This window comes from Drosophila yakuba, chromosome 2L, assembly GCF_016746365.2.
Source record: "Drosophila yakuba strain Tai18E2 chromosome 2L, Prin_Dyak_Tai18E2_2.1, whole genome shotgun sequence".
Classification (NCBI taxonomy): Eukaryota; Metazoa; Arthropoda; class Insecta; order Diptera; family Drosophilidae; genus Drosophila; species Drosophila yakuba.
Genome location: NC_052527.2, coordinates 25,897,557 through 25,918,870, shown reverse-complemented (window position 1 = coordinate 25,918,870; position 21,314 = coordinate 25,897,557). Strand labels below are relative to the sequence as shown.

General features: G+C 40.8%; 1 protein-coding gene across 1 annotated transcript in view; it reads right to left on the bottom strand.

Moving 5' to 3' along the window:
- LOC26534586 (RYamide neuropeptides) overlaps positions 1-21,314 on the bottom strand; it is a 233,614-nt gene that overhangs the window by 124,842 nt on the left and 87,458 nt on the right. Inside the window, 1 exon segment of the mRNA XM_039371839.1 lies at positions 18,315-18,479. Coding sequence (XP_039227773.1) covers positions 18,315-18,459 — 145 coding nt within the window. The 5' untranslated portion in view covers positions 18,460-18,479.

Genomic DNA, 21,314 nt, shown 5'->3' with positions numbered 1-21,314 from the left:
CTGCAAGTTCTGCTGAGCAAGCACCAAAAACAAATTCACTGTGTGCTGCACCCTCAGCAAAACAAAGTTCCTCGACCATACAGACTGGTATAGATCGATACATACAAATAAAGCGAAAACTAAGCCCGCAAATGATAACCGATTTTCCAATGATTTAGACGATCTGCCAAATTCCGACAAAAACAATAAGAAGACACCTAATCCGCCTCCAATCTACATCAGAGAAAATAGTTCCAGCGCCCTCGATGCCTTGAGCCTAAAATAAATCCTGAGGAAATTTCAGGAGGCCTAATAGAACAAGGTTTTAAGCCGAAATCAGTTATCAACATGTTTAACTATGATAAAAAGCAACAACCTCTTTTCAAGGTCGAACATGAACCAGACTCTTGGGCATTGAAGATAAACGAGACTCACCCCATTTATGAGCTGCATAAAATACCCGTACAGTGTGCAAATTGCCAAGAATATGGTCATACAAAAACTTATTGTACCCTTGCACTGCATGTGTAGCTTGTGGTGAGCTTCACAGCTCTGTTAACTGGCCATTAAACGAAGCTGACCCCTTAAAAAGTGTAGTAACTGCAAACTACAGAGGTTGCCCTGTATATAAGGATCTAAAAAATCGGCTACACCAAAAAGTGACTATGATGCGTGGGCAAAGCACGCTGAGCACAATTATACCCTCAAAACATACACCTAATGTCCACTTAAACAGTCTGACCAACAGGAACGTAACATTTGCAAGTGCGCTTAAATCAGGTCTTGCATCTACAAATCCTACAACTCCATTCCCACTCGCTGAACAAACAAAGGTAAATGCTGATCAGCCAACAGGACAGCCACAAGGCAATATTGAAACAATGATCTTTAACTTCCAACAAAGCTTGACCGAATTTGTGACATTTATGAGAACAACCATTGATACAGATGCTGGTATCGCAGCAGTCAAAATAATCAATGGCTCCCTTACGTATAACCCTATAGAATGCCAACGGCGCACAGTGGCGCATTAGATACTTTTGCGATATTAAATTCAAATTTTGAAGACAACGGATCGTTGCATTCGACAGGTAATAGTTCAAAAGGGGTGAGTCCAAAAAATAATTTATATCGGTTCAGTATTTTAGAAGTTACACGTGTTCAAAGTTGAACCTCTTTTGGTTTGCAAAAAAAGCTGGTATTTTTTGTGGAAAATTCTGACTTTGCGGTCAATTTTTAGATAAAATATGTAACCGACCGGCTTGGTTATGGTCTCTATGGTAAAACAAAGGTAGAATAAATGTATAATATTCTCTGCAAGTGCAGGAATACCTGTTTTGCCGAAGTACTAATTTTCACATATTTTTCAACTTTGATGGAGTATATAAATCGATTCCATACCATCGCCTGGGCTTGGAGTATGAGGTGTTGTTCTTGAATATGTTCCTTATCAGAATCAAAAGAGATCGGGTCCCCCCACGTCCCACCCCGAATTTCCCAGGGAAAAGATACTTTCAACTCATGGTAAGTGCGCAGTTGCTGCGCAGTACGAAATTATATGGCGGGCATACATTTTTTCCTGTATTGGCGGCTTGTTTTTCAATCCCTGACTTTGTAATGATTTTAAATGATTGTATAATGATTAGATATTCTTCAAAAATATTAAATTAAGTAAAATTGAATGATTATTTTTAATTATTTGTAAAAAAAAGGTTAAAATATATAAAAAATGGAGGAAATACAAAATAAAAAAAAACAAATTTTTTTCTTTAAATTTTATTTTATTTTTTGTTTTTAAAACATTAAATATGTACCATATTAGCATTTTCAGAATCTCATATAATCATATAAACGCCAAGTCCCTCCCAGACCTATCTTCTGATCACTCTCCGGTGCTCCTTAATTATCTTCAATGTCCGGATCTGAAAAATTCACCATGTCGATTGACATTCAATAGAACTAACTAGCTAAAATACAAGAAGTTCGTAAGTTTGCACATTGAACTGAACCCAAGAATGATCAATAAGGCTGACATAGAAAGCACCACTAAACATTTGGAGTCTGTCCTTTTTGCAGCAGCCCATGCCTCAACCGCAGAAAAACAAACTGTATAGTATATGCAACGTAAGACAAATGTTCAAATTGAGCAGCTTGTCTTGGAAAAGAGTCGCCTACGACGAGAATGGCAATCTTATAGATCGCCATTTGCAAAACAAAGGCTCGCAACTCGTAAATTAAGAAAGGAGCTAATTAACGAGCAGGAATGCGCACAACGCCGCTACATAGAGCAATTATCATCTTTTAGCACAAAATACTCATTATGGAGAGCACACCCATCTCTAAGCCCCCCGGTAGAAACTGTTGTGCCAATAAGAAATTCTGCAGGTGAATGGATCCACAGCGATAAACATAGAGCTCCTACTTTCGCGGAGCACCTTCAAAACGTGTTTCAACCAAACCCAGCAACGAATAATTTCGTATTACAAAAGCATATCTTTGTAAGCCAAACGACACAGGATCCAATAGAATTTCGACCAACTGAAATTGCTAAAATCATTAAGGAATTAAAACCTTAAAAGAGCCCCGGCAGCGATCTAATAACACCTAAGATGATCATCGAACTTCCATTTTGTTCCGTCCAAACTATTTCCCAGCTCTTCAATGCCATAAATAGAATTGGTATTTCCTTTGTTATGGAAAAAGTCGATCATCATTATGATACCGAAACCGGGAAAGGATCATACAGTTCCATCATCATACAGACCTATAAGTTTACTCCCATGTATGTCAAAACTCTTCGAAAAATGTATGCTGACCTTTGTTATACCCTATCTGCGAACTTTTAACAAAATTCGAACTGCATTCGAAAGGAGAGAGTACTGCACTGGCATTTTTCTCGACGTGGCCCAAGCATTTAACAGAGTCGGGTTCGATGGCCTAATGCATCAAATTAAGTCTACACTCCCTGAATGCACCCATAAGCTTTTAAAGACGCTCTCCCCTAAGACTAGAATATAAGGTCTTACTCTACAACTCCGTCCTAAAACCGACCTGGACCTATATCTTCCAGCTATGGGGAAACGCCAGTAGCAGCAGCGTAGAAATCATCCAACGAGCCCAATCAAAAATCCTGAGAACCATCACAGGCGCACCGTGGTACGTTCGAAGTGATAACTTACAGAGGGGCTTATTCATACCTCCGGTCAGATATTTAATAGCCAAACAAATGGGAAAATATTGCAACAAACTACGTGCCCATCCGAACAGGCTTGCGAGAGACTTAACACGGGTATCTAGCCGAACCCGACTTCGTCGTAATGATATGCCAACCCAACGTTGATTATTACGGCCATACAAACTCATATCATATTAGTTAGTCTCATAATGAGAAGCTTCAATAAACAAAGCAACGCCAAATTTTCCATCTCTACTTGAGCTTTTGGAGGCCAAGCAAACTTTAACTTTTTGGAAAGAAGCTTAATCTATAATTAGAAATGTGAGATCGGCGAAGTTTTGTATGAATCGTCGGTAGCATCCACAAACTCCAAGAAATCACCTTTCTTACGCAAGAATACACAGTTGTATATTAACATACAACCCTGGGAAACTTCTTGTCACGGATGCCCTTACAAATCAACTGTCTTGGTTCGTTAAACGACGCATCGCACTAATACCCAATGTCAAAACTGCAATTAACGTCTATAGAAACTAAGTAGCGTTCGACTAGGATCAAACAAGGTACTCATGCGTTTACCCGCATCCCGGGTGCGTTCGCCGCTTAATTCTAATTGACAGACGCTATATAGACCGCCTTGCAAAAATTTCTAAAACCGGTAGAAATCAATGTGGTTAAATCCTAGAGGCATATTATCAGCTTACGTTGACAGCAGCACGCATGAAAAACCGAAAATTGGAAATTCTCCCGCATTCGCTAGCTTACAATAGTGTCACATACTTTGAATAGTGGCCCTCCAGTCACTATTTGTATTATCGACGTAAAGGCAAAACATTTTCATTCAACACAGCCAGTTAAGATTGCCAAATTGGGCTGCTGCCCAGCGGGTACGTTGCTTGCAAGTGCCATGCTATGAAGTAATCGAGAAAATCGTCCCTTGGCGAGGCGCTGAGGTAATAAACCCAGTACGATAAACCGTGAAGATGAGGCTGCGGCTAATGTTACCGTTCAGCGCTTTCAAACAATCAAGCAGAGCATAAAAACGACACCCAGCCTAGCCCCAGTCGCCAAGTTGCTTTAGCTACATTGAAGCGCACTGCATTGTCAGCTGGCTTGAGGATGAGCATTATTAATTCCACTACTATCAGCTTAGAGTAGTCAGGCCAATAATAAGCAGATCGTTGATTTGAAGCCCCTGTGCCGTATGATCTTCATTGTCATAGAATGGAATCGATGTCAGCAGCTTGGCCACACGGCCAAAGACTAAAGAGCCCCCTGTGCACCTGTTACAACTGTGGTGAACATCATCCTGCCAATTACACAGGCTGCACCAAGCACCAGCCCTACCTACTAAGCTCCGAGCCCAAAAAGCGTAATTTGTCACTGGACGCCAGTGGAGACAGACCACTAACCCCATTTTAAGGCAGACTTTACTATGCAGATATTGCAAGACAGTACGAGCAACAGGCACATCAACAATGCCAACAACAGCAAAACTACAGCAATAGGACTCGCAGCCGGCAACAACATTGAAGCCATTTTCCCAAGAGAAGCAGACGGAATAATGACGAAGATGATGAAAAAGCAGCCAGAACAGACATAGCAACAGGGCCAGATTCTTAATCTGCTTATTGCGATCTAAGCGCAGAAAACCCCATAATTATTCCGCTACGGTACGATGCGTAGCGGAATAATTATGGGGTTTTCTGCCCAAACTAGAATGCTTTGTGCGGCAACAAGATATATATGTCCTGCGACTTACACTGCAAACGGAAGGAGGCAAATCTGCCATTGTCCACTTTTCGGCAGCCACAATATCCACTGACAAGGTGCAACTGGCTTCAGCAGCCCCTTACAGCAATTTATTGTCCCCCGAGATTTACATGGTCTACTGACAAAACGAGCCTATTCTGAAAGAGCAGCGTTCCTAATTTATAGTTGTGTGTTACTGGAATAGCTCTGGGGAGAGGGAAGAAGGCGCTACATGTGGCCCAAACAGGTATCCGTACAGCAGAAGAGGTTTACCAGGATATTTTGACTTTGCGCTGGGTGTTTGAAAAGGGTATTTGCGAATGGTATTCTGGCTTCGACCTTCTACCGCATTTATTACTCTGGATGCGGCAGCAATAACATACTCTAACATGAAACGGTAACACCTTGAGATTGCACTGGACCCTAACACTGCAATTTACACTGGGCATTGAGTCAAGTCAGTGGCAAGACTCGTTACTCGCATCCCATCCCATTTTTCTAATAGATCCAATCATGGGTATTTCTAGTTTCACCTTCGCTGTGTCCAGTTTATCCACCGCCCGTTGTTCACCATTGTTCTGCATGAGTTGCAAACGATCAACGTCGACCCACTCAGCATCTTCTTGTGTCCCCAGTCCGTTTGCACTTTCACGTTTTCTCCACTAAAAATTGCAATGTATCCAGCTTCCGGTTCAAATATTTGCGTGACAAGTCCTGCATCTCTAGTTTTACATTCTGCATTCTTTCGGAATTTTTCTAAGACATTCTTTATGGATCTGATATACAATTGGTGTCATTCTTACATATGTATAAATTTTTTATTTTTTTATGATTAGTGTTTATTGTTCTTATAAATAACCATTTCTTCCTTATTAATCGCTACATAATTAGATCTTATTACAAATTGTAGTTTATTCATTGGCAGCGATTTAAGTTTATGTAATGCATACATATTTTTTTAAAAATCGGTAACTTAAGGAAATTATGATGCTTGTCTAATATACAAATTAAATAAGTATGATGTGCTACAGAAATAATCCCTCGCTGCAGTCACTAAAGTGATGGCCGGGTGGTCAATGTAGTTAATGATGAAATTGGCCGCGTCTGGCCAACTGATTCGCCGGGGAGTGTCCCTCGCTGCGGTCACTGGTGGGCTGGCCGGGTGGCCGATGTAGCTGTTAACCAGGGGTGAGGCGGCTGTGCGCCGTCGCTCTGTCCTATTGATAATAGGTTGGGAGAAACTAACTCCGTTATTAGTGGCCCTTGAGGCTCACTAACCAATTAATAACAAGTATGACGGCTTTTCGCCGGAGTGACATTAATGAGCAGTTGCTCTTTGTTCTGTAGACAAAATGAAACTGAACTTAAAAGCTAACAAAAGAGAGCTTCATAGCGGCCTCTGCCAATATGCAGACGCTGTGTCAGCAATTTGGCCGGTGCTGGTCATCGGATGATCGGTCATTGCCGTCGTCCGGTTAACTTAGTTAACTTACATATATCTCGAAATAACCCCTTTTGTGGCCAATAGTAGGCTTTCGGCTACATTTAAATTTAGCCCAGGCATGTCTAAAGTTACGGAAATTCTGTCAAAATATTCCAATCCTTCTATCCTCTTCTATCAATGCTTTCTCCGTTTTTTTCATTACTAATATTGTTAAGTTCTTTATCACTATGATACAGATATCCTAGGATATATTCTAACCTTCTATCCTTTCAAACTTTGTCTATATAATCGGTATCTTACCAAACTAACTAGGCCATTGGCCTCTATAACGTCTTTATTATTATTTATTATTATTTATTACGTCTTCTATTACGTCTTTAAGGGTATGTTCCAAGTGTTCTATTGTTTCTTGTATGTGTCTGGATAATTCTAGCTGCGCCTAGTTCAATAAGTGCGACTCGTTCGTATTCTTGCAACGGCAGGACTTCAAACTTGTTCTCTTCGGCCCTGGTCGGTGATGACCTGTAATTATCGTTATTCATCGGTTATGAATGCTTTCATCAACTCGTGTTTTGAAAACGTAGGAGTAAGCTTGTCCCTTCTATTTTCTTTCCTGAATATCGTGTTTCTTAACTGCACCGAATTTGGATCTAGTCTCTCAACATAACCTGTTTCTTTTCTCTTGATTTACCGTTGGTATACCCTTTCTTTTATCTTATGATAAAACTCGGCATGAAACTCACTGATTTTCTGCAAATAATAAAATTATTGAATGTCCTGTTGTTTAGAAAATTATGAGTTCTGCCTGTAAAAAGTTATTGAGGTCTTAGTTTCTTAGCGTTGTTATACCCGTTACTCGTAGAGTAAAAGGGTATACTAGATTCGTTGAAAAGTATGTAACAGACAGAAGGAAGCGTTTCCGACCATATAAAGTATATATATTCTTGATCAGGATCAACAGCCGAGTCGATCTAGCCATGTCCGTCTGTCCGTCCTTCTGTCTGTCTGTCTGTCTGTCCGTCCGTATGAACGCTGAGATTTCAGAAACTACAAAGAGACAAAGTTGAGCATACAGACTCCAGGGACATAGACGCAGCGCAAGTTTGTCGATTCATGTTGCTACGCCCACTTTAACGCCCACAAACCGCCTAAAACTGCCGCGCCCACATTTTTGAAAAAAGTTTTGATATTTTTTCATTTTTTTATTTGTCTTGTAAATTTCTATCGATTTCCTAAAAAAACTTTTTGCCACGCACACTCTAAAGCCCACAAACCGCCCAAAACTGCCACGCCTACACTTTTGAAAAATAATTTAATATTTTTCCATTTTTGAATTGGTCTTGTAAATTTCTATCGGTTTGCCAAAAAACTATTTTCCACGCCTACTCTAACGCCCACAAACCGCCAAAAACTGTCAGTGCTGAAGACTCTCCTTCGCACTTCCACTAGCTGAGTAACGGGTATCAGATAGTCGGGAAACTCGAGTATAGCGTTCTCTCTTGTTTTAATCATAGCTTCAAACTCTTTCACCACCAGAACATATGGTCGGAAATAGCTCATTAGTGACAGTTATCTTAAAGGATGAAATGTCCCTAGCGTAAAATAAGTTAAATTTTTCCACTTTTATGCTGGCTTTTATTTTGTCCTGTATATAAGACTGTACATCAGATAATGTTTGATCAGGGGAAAGCCGGGTAACGAAAATTTGTTTCCTTAGTGGAACCGCCAAGAGGGGGTTTTGGCAGGTTGTATTTCTTAAGTGCCAACTTGTGCCGGTAGTCCGGACTTAATATTCCTTTGTTGTGGTAAACTATTCGGGACAGGTGGAATCACCGGTTGAGAAACCAGTCCGGACAAAACGGAAACCGTAGCAATCCCAGGCTTGGCACCCTCCATATCGGATTGATCGGATTTCTCTGAATCTTTTTTAGCTGCCGATCTTAGCAACATTTGAGGGTTTGCTGCGATCGTCAACTGATCAGCTGAGGAGTCCTGTTGAGGAGGTCCAGTCCTGCCGGTTGGGCACATTCTCCTTAGGCAACCAGCGGCATTCTTGTGCTAATAGCTTAAGGCTATTAAATTGTGAGTCTACCGCGGAAAGAAGATCATCAGCTCGAGCAAAAACTATCTCTAGCCACGCCAATACTGCTAATTAGTCCTTTCAAGTCATTCCTAGGCAAGTATCACAACAGTATTTTAGATTTGGCCCTTTAGGTAGGTCATACCTTGTTCGAGTGTCCGTGGGTAAAAAAAAGAGTTATGTTATTAATAACAATGAGTAACTTTTCGAAAAATTGGGGGGGCTATTAATTTATAAGCTAAACGGCCGCCCTCTGCTTTACAGTGCACCGGGAGAGGTCAGCGTCTTACTATTACTAGTATAATTGTCCTCATCTCCGTACACCACGAATCCTGCTGAATGGAAATCCGTCCTTAGGTCGAAGGACTGCCGACTCCGCAAGTTACCAAGCATACGTTTTAGGTTGTGATGGAGTTTTTTTTTCTAAAAATTAAAAGACGTCTGTTCGCATTCAGGGTAAAATGATAAGTAAAGTTTTATAAATTCTTTCTTCTTCACAATGTCTCTTTTGATCTCGATTATTCTAATGAGCTGAGTTAGCTGAAAAGTGGAATTGGAGCGAATGCGACGGTTGAGGGGGTTTCGGCGGGAGTCACTAAGGGTAAACGTGCCATCTAAATGTCTGATTGCCGAGGGGGCTCGGTGGGGTACCGCCGAAGGTAAATGCTGAGACGGTAACTTGAGCGCTATCAAATGGCATTACGCCACGATGGGTCACTTACAGATAGAAACAAAGTATGGTGCCGGACCGACCTGAGGCAAGCGGTTGTATTCGCTGCGCAATTTACAGGCACTCAAACTGGCCAGTCTACAGGAGTTTGAAGAGACTCAGGATCTTGACCCAAGCGGTTCAGATGGACATGCCAATCACGCCGTTTGAGCCCATAAAGAAAGCTGATGTCATAGCACCCCAGAACAGCATCCAAGCACCAGGCCACAATGTCATTTGCAATGCGACTATAAAGGCACAGTCAAGTCGTGCGATGCTCTTCATAACGTTGGTGTAAGTTGGTTTTTAGTGGAAGCTCGGGGTCCACAGACCTGTAAAACCGAAAAGGGAACCCGATTCCAATAGGCCGATAAGCCTTCTCTCTTTGCTGCCCGGATGTTATGGAATACCAAAAGACCAGTGGCGACCAGTTTGTGATCCGTGCTGGCCACTGTACTGTTGCGCAGCTCTATGTAGCTCTATTGAACATCAAATACTGACTGCCTCCATAATAGATAATATTGCAACGCCCTCTTTCTGGAAAACCACGAAGCGTTTGATCGAGAGTGACACACTGGCATCTTGCTCAAAATGAAACAGACTCATATCTTGAAGGAAGGCGCTTCCCAGTTAGATATCACTCGACCCTTTCCACGGATCATGTTGTCGGTGCGTGAGTCCCTCAAGCAAGTGTCCTCGGCTCTCTGCTCTACAAATTATATAGCTATGATATGCTGCGGCCGTACAACAGCATACTTGAAGCTAATAGCATACTTCATGCTGGCTACATATGCCGATGACGTGTATGTCCCCTACAGTTCTCGAAGTTAGCTTTAAGCTGCTGACGTCATCCAGGACAACACAACAAGATTTTCGGAATTTTCTGCCAGGCATGAAATATTGGGAGGCCCCAATACCTCAACCGGACGCAGTGAAGAATCTTGGAATAACACCACCCTGCACATAGATTTTAATCGGACCACGCTGCCATGATTTGCTTAGGCGCCACAGAAATTATATTTACTTTGTTTTGAGAATTTCAGGTTGTCTAAAATTTGAATAACGAAGAGGTTGTTTGTAGACTTTACCGATGCCGAGCAAATCTGATACGCATATGAAAAGGAACATCGGCCAATAGAGGTCCTGAAGAAGTACGTTTTCAACTCCTTGAGATGTTTTGCTTCCCGAGGATGACCAGTATAATAGTCGACCAACTGTCTTGCGAATGTTGCAAGCTCCATAACTACGACAGCCCCTACACCTGTCTCAACATATTATTGTGAAATACATAACATTGATATTTTCAGGTTGGATAAGAGGTGCATGAACAAATTTACTAAATTTGAAAAGCTTTTCGCTTTTGTGTACTTTTTTTGCCCAACAGTGACCAAATTGCAGTGGACAGATACAATAACTCTGTTTATTAGTGATTAACAAGAAGCCAGCGGATATTTTCTTCTACGGATCTAGCAGGGTAAACTGAAAAGGTTTGGTTGGCTTAAGATAACAAACAATGGAAGTCGTTAGACGGTTCTTAGACCGCAGACACATCCTAACGAATCAAAATTTGAATAAAGAAAGACAGGAACGCGCTGCCTACAAACAGATTAAAACTAACGAAACGCCACGGTTCAGGACCAAAGAGATCTTGGAGAACAACACAGTAACAATTAATATGAAGTAAATCTTAAATCCATTCTGAGGAAGTGAAACAAGAGATCGGGGCTCTTCCTTTTCCATAAATTAATAAAATTTTCTGATAAGAATATACAATATGTTAAACTCCAGGTAACTAGCACATAATAAACAAGAGAGAACGCTATAGTCGAATTCCCCGACTATCTGATACCCGTTACTCAGCTGGTGGAAGTGCGAAGGAGAGTCTTAAACACTGACAGTTTTTGGCAATTTGTGGGCGTTAGAGTGGGCGTGGCAAAAAGTTTTTGGCAAATCGATAGAAATTTACAAGACCAATACAAAAATGAAAAAATATCAAAACTTTTTTCAAAAGTGTGGGCGTAGCAGCATTGGGCGGTTTGTGGGCGTTAGAGTGCGCGTGGCAAAAAGTTTTTTGGCAAATCGGTAGAAATTTACAAGACCAATACAAAAATGAAAAAATATCAAAACATTTTTTTAAAGTGTCGGCGTGGCAGTTTTCGGCGGTTTGTGGGCGTTAGAGTGGGCTGGGCAACATGAATCGACAAACTTGCGCTGCGTCTATGTCTCTGGAGTCTGTATGCTTAATCTCAACCCTCTAGCTTTTGTAGTTCCTGAGATCTCGACGTTCATACGGACAGACAGACGGACGGACAGACGGACGGACAGACGGACATGGCCAGATCGACTCGGCTATTGATCCTGATCAAGAATATATATACTTTATATGGTCGGAAACGCTTCCTTCTGCCTGTTACATACTTTTCAACGAATCTTTTACTCTACGAGTAACGGGTATAATATCAACAACATATCATCAACAAAATGGTTGCGCTCTTGTTTCGCTTATTAAATGATCCACGAAACCAAAGTTCAAACCATAGTTCAAACCATTGTTTTACCATAGAGACCATAACCAAAAGACCGCAAAGTCAGAATTTTCTACAAAAAATACCAGCTTTTTTTGCAAACCAAAAAAGGTTCAACTTTGAACACGTGTAACTTCTAAAATACTTTGTTTTACCATAGAGACCATAACCAAGCCGGTCGGTTACATATTTTACCTAAAAATCGACTGCAAAGCCAGAATTTTCTACAAAAAATACCAGCTATTTTTGCAAACCAAAAAAGGTTCAACTTTGAACACGTGTAACTTCTAGAATACTGAACCAATATGAATTATTTTTTGGACTCAACCCTTTTGAACTATTACCTGTCGAATGCGAAATCCCACGCAACGGTCCGTTGTCATCAAAAATTTGAATTAAGTACAGCATTCACTACTGTAGACTCGCGTCGGGGTAAGACGTATTTTCATCGAGCTCTGTATAAAATCAATTTACTTAAGTGAAGTGAATAAATAAAACAAAATAAATTACAAATATCAGCGAAAAGACGCTATTAGCAATGTTAAATTGCCAATCTATAATATTTGTTGTGTGTGGAAACATTACATTAAAACAAAAGCTTATTTAAATGACAACAAACAAATCGACAGTTTTAAAATGAGCCAACGCGATTTGCGCGCTCAGCGGCAAAAAGAGCAAGACGAGTGCCGGCTCTCTCTCCAACGAAACAATGCATAATTCACCGTCGTGTCTGACGCCCGCGAGTGCCAAACAATCCATCGGGCCAATGACCTAGCACCTGCAGAAAGCAAACGAACGCTGTCTTGCTCACCAATGCTTATGACTGCACGATGTGAACCCGAACGCATTGAGAGCGTCTCTCTCGCGCTCTCCTAATTGCAAACGGTGTCAAGCTCTGTAGCTACCAGCACAGTAACTTCGATATCTACTGCAACTGCACCTATAGCAACAACAACAACAACAACACTATGCTCAGTACCGAGAGCTGTGTACATTTCTGCTGAATCAACAACAACTAAAGCAAGTGCACTCTCTCCGACTCTAGAAAACAAAAGCGGACAAGAACCAAAACAAAACACAAAACTGTGTCAAACAGGGCTGGATCGCTACATTCAAATAAAGCGAAAGCTAAGCCCACAACACAAACAGGCTGGCAATCAGCCGAAAATAAATCGCACCAATGTTGACAACTCAACTTCAAATAGGTTCGCACTACTGGATGACTGCGAAGTGAATCCAATCAAAGAACAGGAGCAGAAGAAGATTAGGCCGCCACCAATATTTATACGAGAGAAAACCTCAAGTGCACTGGTTAACAAACTAGCTACGATCATCGGAGAAAACAAGTACCACGTTATACCTCTTACCAAAGGAAACATACATGAAACGAAAGTGCAGACTCCGGATGAGTCTAGCCATCGATCAGTGACCAAGTACCTGGATGAAGCTGGAAAGAGTTACTATACCTACCAGCTTAAAAGTGCCAAAGGATTGCAGATTGTCATTAAAGGAATTGAATCATCAGTGACCCCATCCGAAATTATCGAGGCACTAAAGGAGAAAAACTTTAAGGCAAAAACGGTGATCAACATTCTTAACAGGAAGAAAGAGCCGCAGCCACTCTTCAAAGTCGAACTGGAGCCATCGAGCCAAAGAATCAGCAAAAATGAAGTACATCCTATTTATAAACTACAGTTTCTACTGCACCGGAGAATAACCGTCGAAGAGCCACACTAGCGCAAGCAGCCTGTGCAGTGCACTAACTGCCAAGAATATGGCCACACCAAAGCGTACTGCACCCTAAAATCTATCTGCCTCGTTTGCAGCGATGATCACAGTACCGCAAACTGTCCTAAGAACAAGGACGACAGCTCAATTAAATTATGCAGCAACTGTGGCGAAAACCACACAGCCAACTGGCGAGGATGCATTGTTTACAAGGAACTTAAGAGTCGCCTAAACAAACGAGTGACTTCAGTTCGTGATCGTACCACACCAACAATTCAGAAAGCAATGGAACCGAGTACAACTAACATCCCTTTGTCTACCAGCTACCGAACAGCGCCAAATATTTCCTTTGCAAGTGCACTAAAATCAGGGATCCAAACACCAGCAGCGGACACCCCCATTCATCAAACAAACACTCACGATAACATGCAACAGCAGCCAATTGGCGTTGAAGCGATTATGCTTTCGATGCAGCAAAGCATGAAAGGCTTCATGGCCTTCATGCAAACAACTATGCAAGAGCTTATGAGGAACCAAAACATCCTTATTCAAATGCTCGTTTCTTCTAAAACAGTATAATGACTCCCCTAATAATAGCAACCTGGAACGCTAATGGCGTTTCGCGGCACAAGCTAGAACTTGCTCAGTTCTTAGCCAACAGAAACATTGATGTTATGCTACCCTCAGAGACTCACCTTACTGAAAAGTACAATTTTCAAATACCAGGATACAAATTTTACTTTACGAATCACCCGGATGGCAAGGCCCATGGAGGCACTGGCATACTAATACGATCGCGAATCAAACACCACTTTGTTAGTAATTGGCAAGAAGACTGCCTACAATCTACCTCTATAAGCCTCCAATGCTATAACGGTGCTCTCACTCTGGCTGCTGTCTATTGCCCACCCCGCTTCACAATATCAGAGGACAAATTCACAACACTCTTCTACTCGCTCGGTGAAAGGTTGGTTGAAAGGTTGCAGCTGGTGATTGGAATGCCAAGCACATGTACTGGGGATCTCGAATAGCGACCCCTAAAGGAAAACAGCTATACAACGCAATTATTAAACCGCAAAACAAGCTTAATTATGTTTCTCCGGGTACGCCTACATACTGGCCAGCAGAACCTAAAAAGCTTCCAGACTTGATTGACTTTGCCATCACCAAAAGGATATCCCAATCAATGATTACAGCTGAGGCACTTTCAGAACTTTCATCTGATCACTGCCCGGTGATCTTTAATCTTTTGTACCAACTGCAACACATCGAGCGGCCGTATAGACTCACAAGCAACAGGACCAACTGGGAGAGGTACAAAAAATATGTTTGTTCACATACCGACTTCTCTAGCTCATTGAAAACCGAGCAAGGCGTCGATCAGTTTGCTGGTAGCCTAGAATCAACACTAGTTGCAGCAGCAAAACCGTCAACTCCACAAGATACCCACGGACGCAGTAAAAAGTTCAACTTACTAAAGCGCTTAAGAAAAAAGAAGCGGACGCACAGCTGCGTTACATCGAGAATCTGACGCCCACCAGCACAAAAAACTCTTTGTGGAAAGCCCACAGGAATCTGTAGGCACCAGCAGAAACTGTCGTACCCCTCCGTAACTCTACCGGAAACTGGTCTCGTAGTGACATGGACAGAGCAAGAGTCTTCGCTGATCATCTCAAAAAGGAATTCCAACCAAATCCAGCCACTAACTCATTTACTCTCCCACCCTTAACTGCATCTGACTTAGCACCACAAGATCCCATAGAATTCCGGCCAAGCGAAATAACGAAAGTCATTAGAGAGCAACTGAAGACTGGAAAATCGCCTGGCTTCGATTTAATAACACCGAAAATGATCATCGAGCTTCCAATCTGTGCAGTTCTACAAATCTGCCTACTCTTCAACGCTATTACCAAAATTGGATACTTTCCTCAAAAGTGGAAGAAATCAGTTATAGTTATGATCCCTAAGCCTGGGAAAGACAAAACACAGTTATCATCATACAGGCCAATAAGCCTACTTACTTGTCTCTCCAAGTTATTTGAAAAAGTACTGCTGCTACGAATCAGTCCCCACCTTAAAACACAGGACACACTCCCATCGCACCAATTTGGTTTTCGGGAAAAACATGGAACTATTGAGCAGATTAACCGCATCACAACGGAAATTCGCACTGCTTTTGAGCATCGGGAATATTGTACAGCTTTATTCTTAGACGTTTCACAAGCATTCGATAGAGTATGGTTGGATAACCTTATGTTTAAAATAACCAAACAGCTGCCTCAAAACTTACATAAGCTTCTAAAGTCTTACTTATTCAAAAGAGTGTTCGCGGTTAGATGTAGTTCAAGCACTTCAAACGATTGTACTATAGAAGCTGGGGTGCCCCAAGGAAGTGTATTAGGTCCAATTCTATACACCCTATACACGGCGGACATCCCAACAGACTACCAGTTAACAATATCCACATTCGCTGATGACACTGCAATACTGAGTCGATCGAGATGCCCAGTAAAAGCTACGATGCAACTAGCACGCTATTTAACATGTGTAGAGAATTGGCTTGCAAATTGGTGCATACGAGTAAACGAACAAAAATGCAAACAAGTTACGTTTACCCTTAACAAACAAAGCTGCCCGCCCTTGGTTATGCACCACACGCGCATCCCACAAGCCGATGACGTAACATACTTAGGTATTCATCTGGACAAGCGGCTCACCTGGCGGAAACACATAGAGGCCAAGACGACGCACCTGAGACTAAAAGCAAAGGATCTACACTGGCTTATAAACGTTCGGTCTCCCCTAAGCATGGAGTACAAAGTCCTTTTGTATAACTCCGTTCTTAAACCCATATGGACCTATGGCTCCGAGCTATGGGGCAATGCATCGAGAAGCAACATCGACATCATACAGCGAGCACAGTCTAGGATTCTGAGAATCATAACTGGAGCTCCATGGTATCTTCGGAACGAGAATATACACAAAGACCTAGAAATAAAACTTGTCATTGAGACAATAACAGAGAGAAAAGTAAAATACAAGGAAAAACTAGGCTCACATCCAAATCCCCTTGCAAGAAAACTTCTTCGAGTATGCAGCCAAAGTCGACTGCACCGCAACGATCAACCAGCCCAGCGTTAAATTTGTTAGGCCACATAGCACAAATCATCTCATAAAATGATAATTAGCTAGCTTAGAATAAGATTTGAAAACTTATTGATAGTCTCTTAAGTAAAACGGGAGGATTCAATAAATATGAAGATTTAAAAAAAAAAAAAAAAAAAAAAGTATAGCATTTGTATCTAATGCGCTACTGTCGTCGTTTGATGAACGGTAACGTGTTAAAAAAAAACAAGAGAGAACGCTATAGTCGAGTTCCCCGACTATCTGATACCCGTTACTCAACTAGTGGAAGGGAGAAGGAGAGTCTTAAACACAGTTTTTGGCGGTTTGTAGGCGTTATAGTGTGCGTGGCAAAAAGTTTTTTGGCAAATCGATAGAAATTTACAAGACCAATACAAAAATTAAAAAATATCAAAACATTTTTTAAAAGTGTGGGCGTAGCAGCTTTGGGCGGTTTGTAGGCGCTAGAGTGGGACGGACAGACAGACGGAAAGACGGACATGGTCATATCGACTCGGCTATTGGTCCTGATCAAGAATATATATACTTTATATGGTCGGAAACGCTTCTTTCTGCCTGTTACTTACTTTTCAACGAATCTAGTATACCCTTTTACTCTACGAGTAACGGGTATAATAAGGAGGTTATAGGAATCGCATTCATTGCTGTCTTCTTTGATCGCGACTACGGCCACGGTTTCATACTTCTGTTCGATGTTTTCAACCCTTTGACATATTTGCCCTATTACACTTTCTGAAGAATCAGCTTTTTAAGATTCTGTGTCTGCGGTCATTCTGGTCATGTTTAAAGTGCGTTTGGCTTAGATCACGATGGATATAGCTCTTGGTTTGAACTACGACAAAAATAATTTTTTTTGGTTTTTATTTGGATCTTTTAGGCTCCACTTCCTTGTTTATCAGGAGTGCGGTACTGGGCATTGTGAAAATTCGAACTATGAGACTTCTGCTTAGCATACATTATCACAAATAGTTTGAACTACGACAAAAATAATTTTTTTGGTTTTTATTTGGATCTTTTAGGCTCAACTCTTTTGTTAATCAGGAGTGCGGTACTGGGCATTGTGAAAATTCGAACTATGAGACTTCTGCTTAGCATACATTATCACAAAATGACTTCGTTTAATTTATCTTCCCCGATTAATGCCAATGTAGTTGATTTTGTAGGCCACCTGTCTGTTTACCGAACTGATCAGAGCCTGAAACTCTTCTTGAAGCCTAACCAAGACAATCCAGCGAAAGTCATGTTAGGCCAAGGCACTACTTCTGACAAAGGATTTCCCTACACTTGTGTTTGAGTTAAAGACTTAAGGATGGTTCTTAATAAATAAGGTCCACGAGAATAAATATTTCATTATTGTAAATTAAAGTCATCTGAGTAACTTATATATATTTACATCATGCATGGTCAAACGGGAATTACATTTAATTTACACTGCATTTAAATCTTTTCTGAATGCTGAAATGTTTCTTGCGCGCGTGGGCTGCACTTAAAAACAACAACGATTTAATCAAATATCAATATTTAACAAAACTTGTGTGATTTGTACATTGCTGTTTTTATGTAAAACTCAGTTCGTGGTCATATAATTTACCACGTGAGTTCAAAAGAGGATGGGAGAGATTCAAGCCTAGATGCTCATTTACAATAAGAGCCGATAATAAGGAACAGCTGAGGTGCCGTATAACAAATTTTTTTACAAAGTTTTAAGAATATGTTTATGATCTTAAGCAGCTGTGAACCCCGATAGTATAAAATATTAAATTGTTAGGTAAACAAACCAGCAATGTTTCCGATTCTTTTAGAATCATAAAATTGATCTGAAGGTAATGAAATTGCGCTTTTCATTAGGAGAGTGAAAATCGTCATTAATATTAGTTCTGTATACAAATGGGCCTGGATTGTCAATAGGTGTGACTTCAACATGATTGTAGAACAATAATAATCTGCAAAATATAAAAAACATTATATTATTAAGAAGTATTAAAATACAAAATACAATCCATAAAGGAAACTTTATTCGCCGAATTCATGTAAGTTGAAAAGTATGTAACAGGCAGAAGGCAGCGTTTCCGACCATATAAAATATATATTGTTGATCAGGATTAATACCCGAGTCGATCTGGACATGTCTGTCTGTCCGTCCGTATGCACGGTGAGATCTCAGGAACTACCAAAGCTACAAAGTGGAGATTAAGTATACAGACTCCAGGGACATAGACGCAGCGCAAGTTTGTCGTTTCATGTTGCCACGCCCACTCTAACGCCCACAAACCGCCCAAAGCTGCTACGCCCACACTTTTGAAAAATGTTTTAATATTTTTTATTTTTGTATTAGTCTTGTAAATTTATATCGATTTGCCAAAACACTTTCTGCCACGCCCACTATAACGTACGCAAGCCGCCAAAAACTGTCAGTGCTGAAGGCTCTCCTTCGCACTTCCACTAACTGAGTAACGCGTATCAGATAGTCGGGGAACTCGATGAACACATCTGGTGTTGCAAAATATAAAAAGGGGATGCTAGAGAGTCGAGAAAGAACCATCGATAGAAGCGGACGTGATTACAACGAGCGGCAAAAACGTTAACATCGATTAAAACTTATTCTTACCTTACTCCGTGTATCATTCCTTATTTGATTAATTAATTAAAGTATACCTAATACCTTAGCGTTTTGATTCTTTCACATAATTAGTCGCGCTACCCACTTGCTTAATTCCTGACAAAACTGAAAGCTTACACACATAGGCATCGCGAACCAAATTTCTTGGTGTGTATGTGACATTCTCAGAAGTGGGATAAGATAGCGCGCAATAAGTGAAATCGTGCGAAAAATGACCGTATAAAAAAAGCAAAGAATCGAAGCAACGAACATGCCTCCAAAGAAGAATTACGTCAGCAAGAAAGACCTGCAACATAAATGCAGAGAAGCAGGACTCTCAACGTCGAGAAATCGTGAAGACTTATTGAAGAGGCTAAATGCCCATAGCAGTGCCAACGAGTACGCGAGTGCAAAAAACCAATCAATGCAGAAAAAAATTAGCGAATTAGAGAAATCATTGCGCGAACTTCAAGAGAGATCTTTTCATCCGAGCGGTATCTCCTCTCCTATCGCAAACGCTCAAAACGCAAACGAAATTATGGAGTTTAGTGTACATGGTAACATTCGTATGCCTAACACGTCTCAACAAGTCTTATCGCGATCGAGTTCGTCACACGCTAATGTTACTACGTCTCAGCAACAAGATATTATAATTACGTCACAGCAACACGATAGTGTTGCTACGTCTCAGCAACAGTATAATATCGTTGCTAAGTCTTGGCAGCACGTTAATGTTATCACGTCACAGCAACACGATAATGTCGCTGTCTTTCCGCAACATTCGATCACGTTCATTTCTCAACGACATCGCAAAACCACGTTAATTCGCAAACTTATTCGTCACAGCCAAAAATTAATTCCTCACGCTCATTTGGGACACTGTAACGCAACAACGGCACCTTTCGGCACATATTTACGGCCACACTATGACTTAAATCAATACAATACACAATCGCAACATCGTCAAATATATTTAGAAAATCCATATACCCCGATTCTGCCAAACAACATATACAACCGCGGCCCAACGGTATCTCAAAACATTAATAGTTCGTACAAAAATATAAGTGAAATGGTATCTCTTCTTCCGGAATTCAACCCATCATCCATCAAGTCCTCAGACGCGCAACAATTCATTAGACGCGTTGACTCCCTTCGAAACGCATATCGTTGGGATGATCGAAGGCTAATATTTGCTCGGTATTGGGTAGACTCAACTGAAGAAGTCTTCGTCGAGATCTCAGTGAATTACCGCAAGCTATTGGTAAAAAAAAGGTGAGTTAACCGATTCAGCAATATCAACACACATCATCAACGAGATTAATGATTCCGATTTTAAAAGGAAGATATCTAATAATTATATTTCTTTTAACGACCTGTTAAGAGATATTCTTGCCTATTCAGCGCATAACGAAATAAAGCATAATCACTTTAATATGTCTAGCAAACGTGATCCCAACGCTCAAAAACAAAATATACAAGAGTTTCCAAAACGTGTTGCCAACGACAAAATTGCAGTAAAGTGCTATAACTGTCAAAAGTTTGGACATTATTCCTCGAAATGTCCTGAACCTCAGCGCAAACTCATAATTCAGGAAAAAGAATGTATTGTCGAAAATATAAAAAAAAAATTGAAACTTCACAAGGCAGTTAGTTCATCGGTTAATAATTAAATCATAAAACGCGTCATATCGGAAAACTCGTCTTGCTTTGCGGATAAAACAAGCGAACTCGGTAACCAAAAAGGGAAATCAATTTAACGTCAAATATTCCATGTTATACAAAGCCATATCGTACCCCGTTCGCCAATATAATCTCCGAACTGCTTGAATGCGATATTATTCGTCCCTCAAACTCGCCATATGCCTTGGAAATCGTCAATGCCAACTAAAGCGACGCAGAGCATCGTTTCCATTTCCTAGTATAACATTTAATGAAGGTATTCAATGGCTCGAAAAGTTTCTCAAAATCCTTAAGGAGAGTGGATTAACACTCTGCTATGACAAATGCAAGTTTCTTCAATCGGAGATAACGTTCCATGGACACATCGTAAATAAAAACGGAATTACCCCGGGCGACAATAAAATTAGCGCTATTTGAAATTTTAAAGTTCCGGCAAATGTCAAAGAGGTCAGACGATTTTTAGGTCTCACTGTTTGTGAAAAACTACTCCTTAATC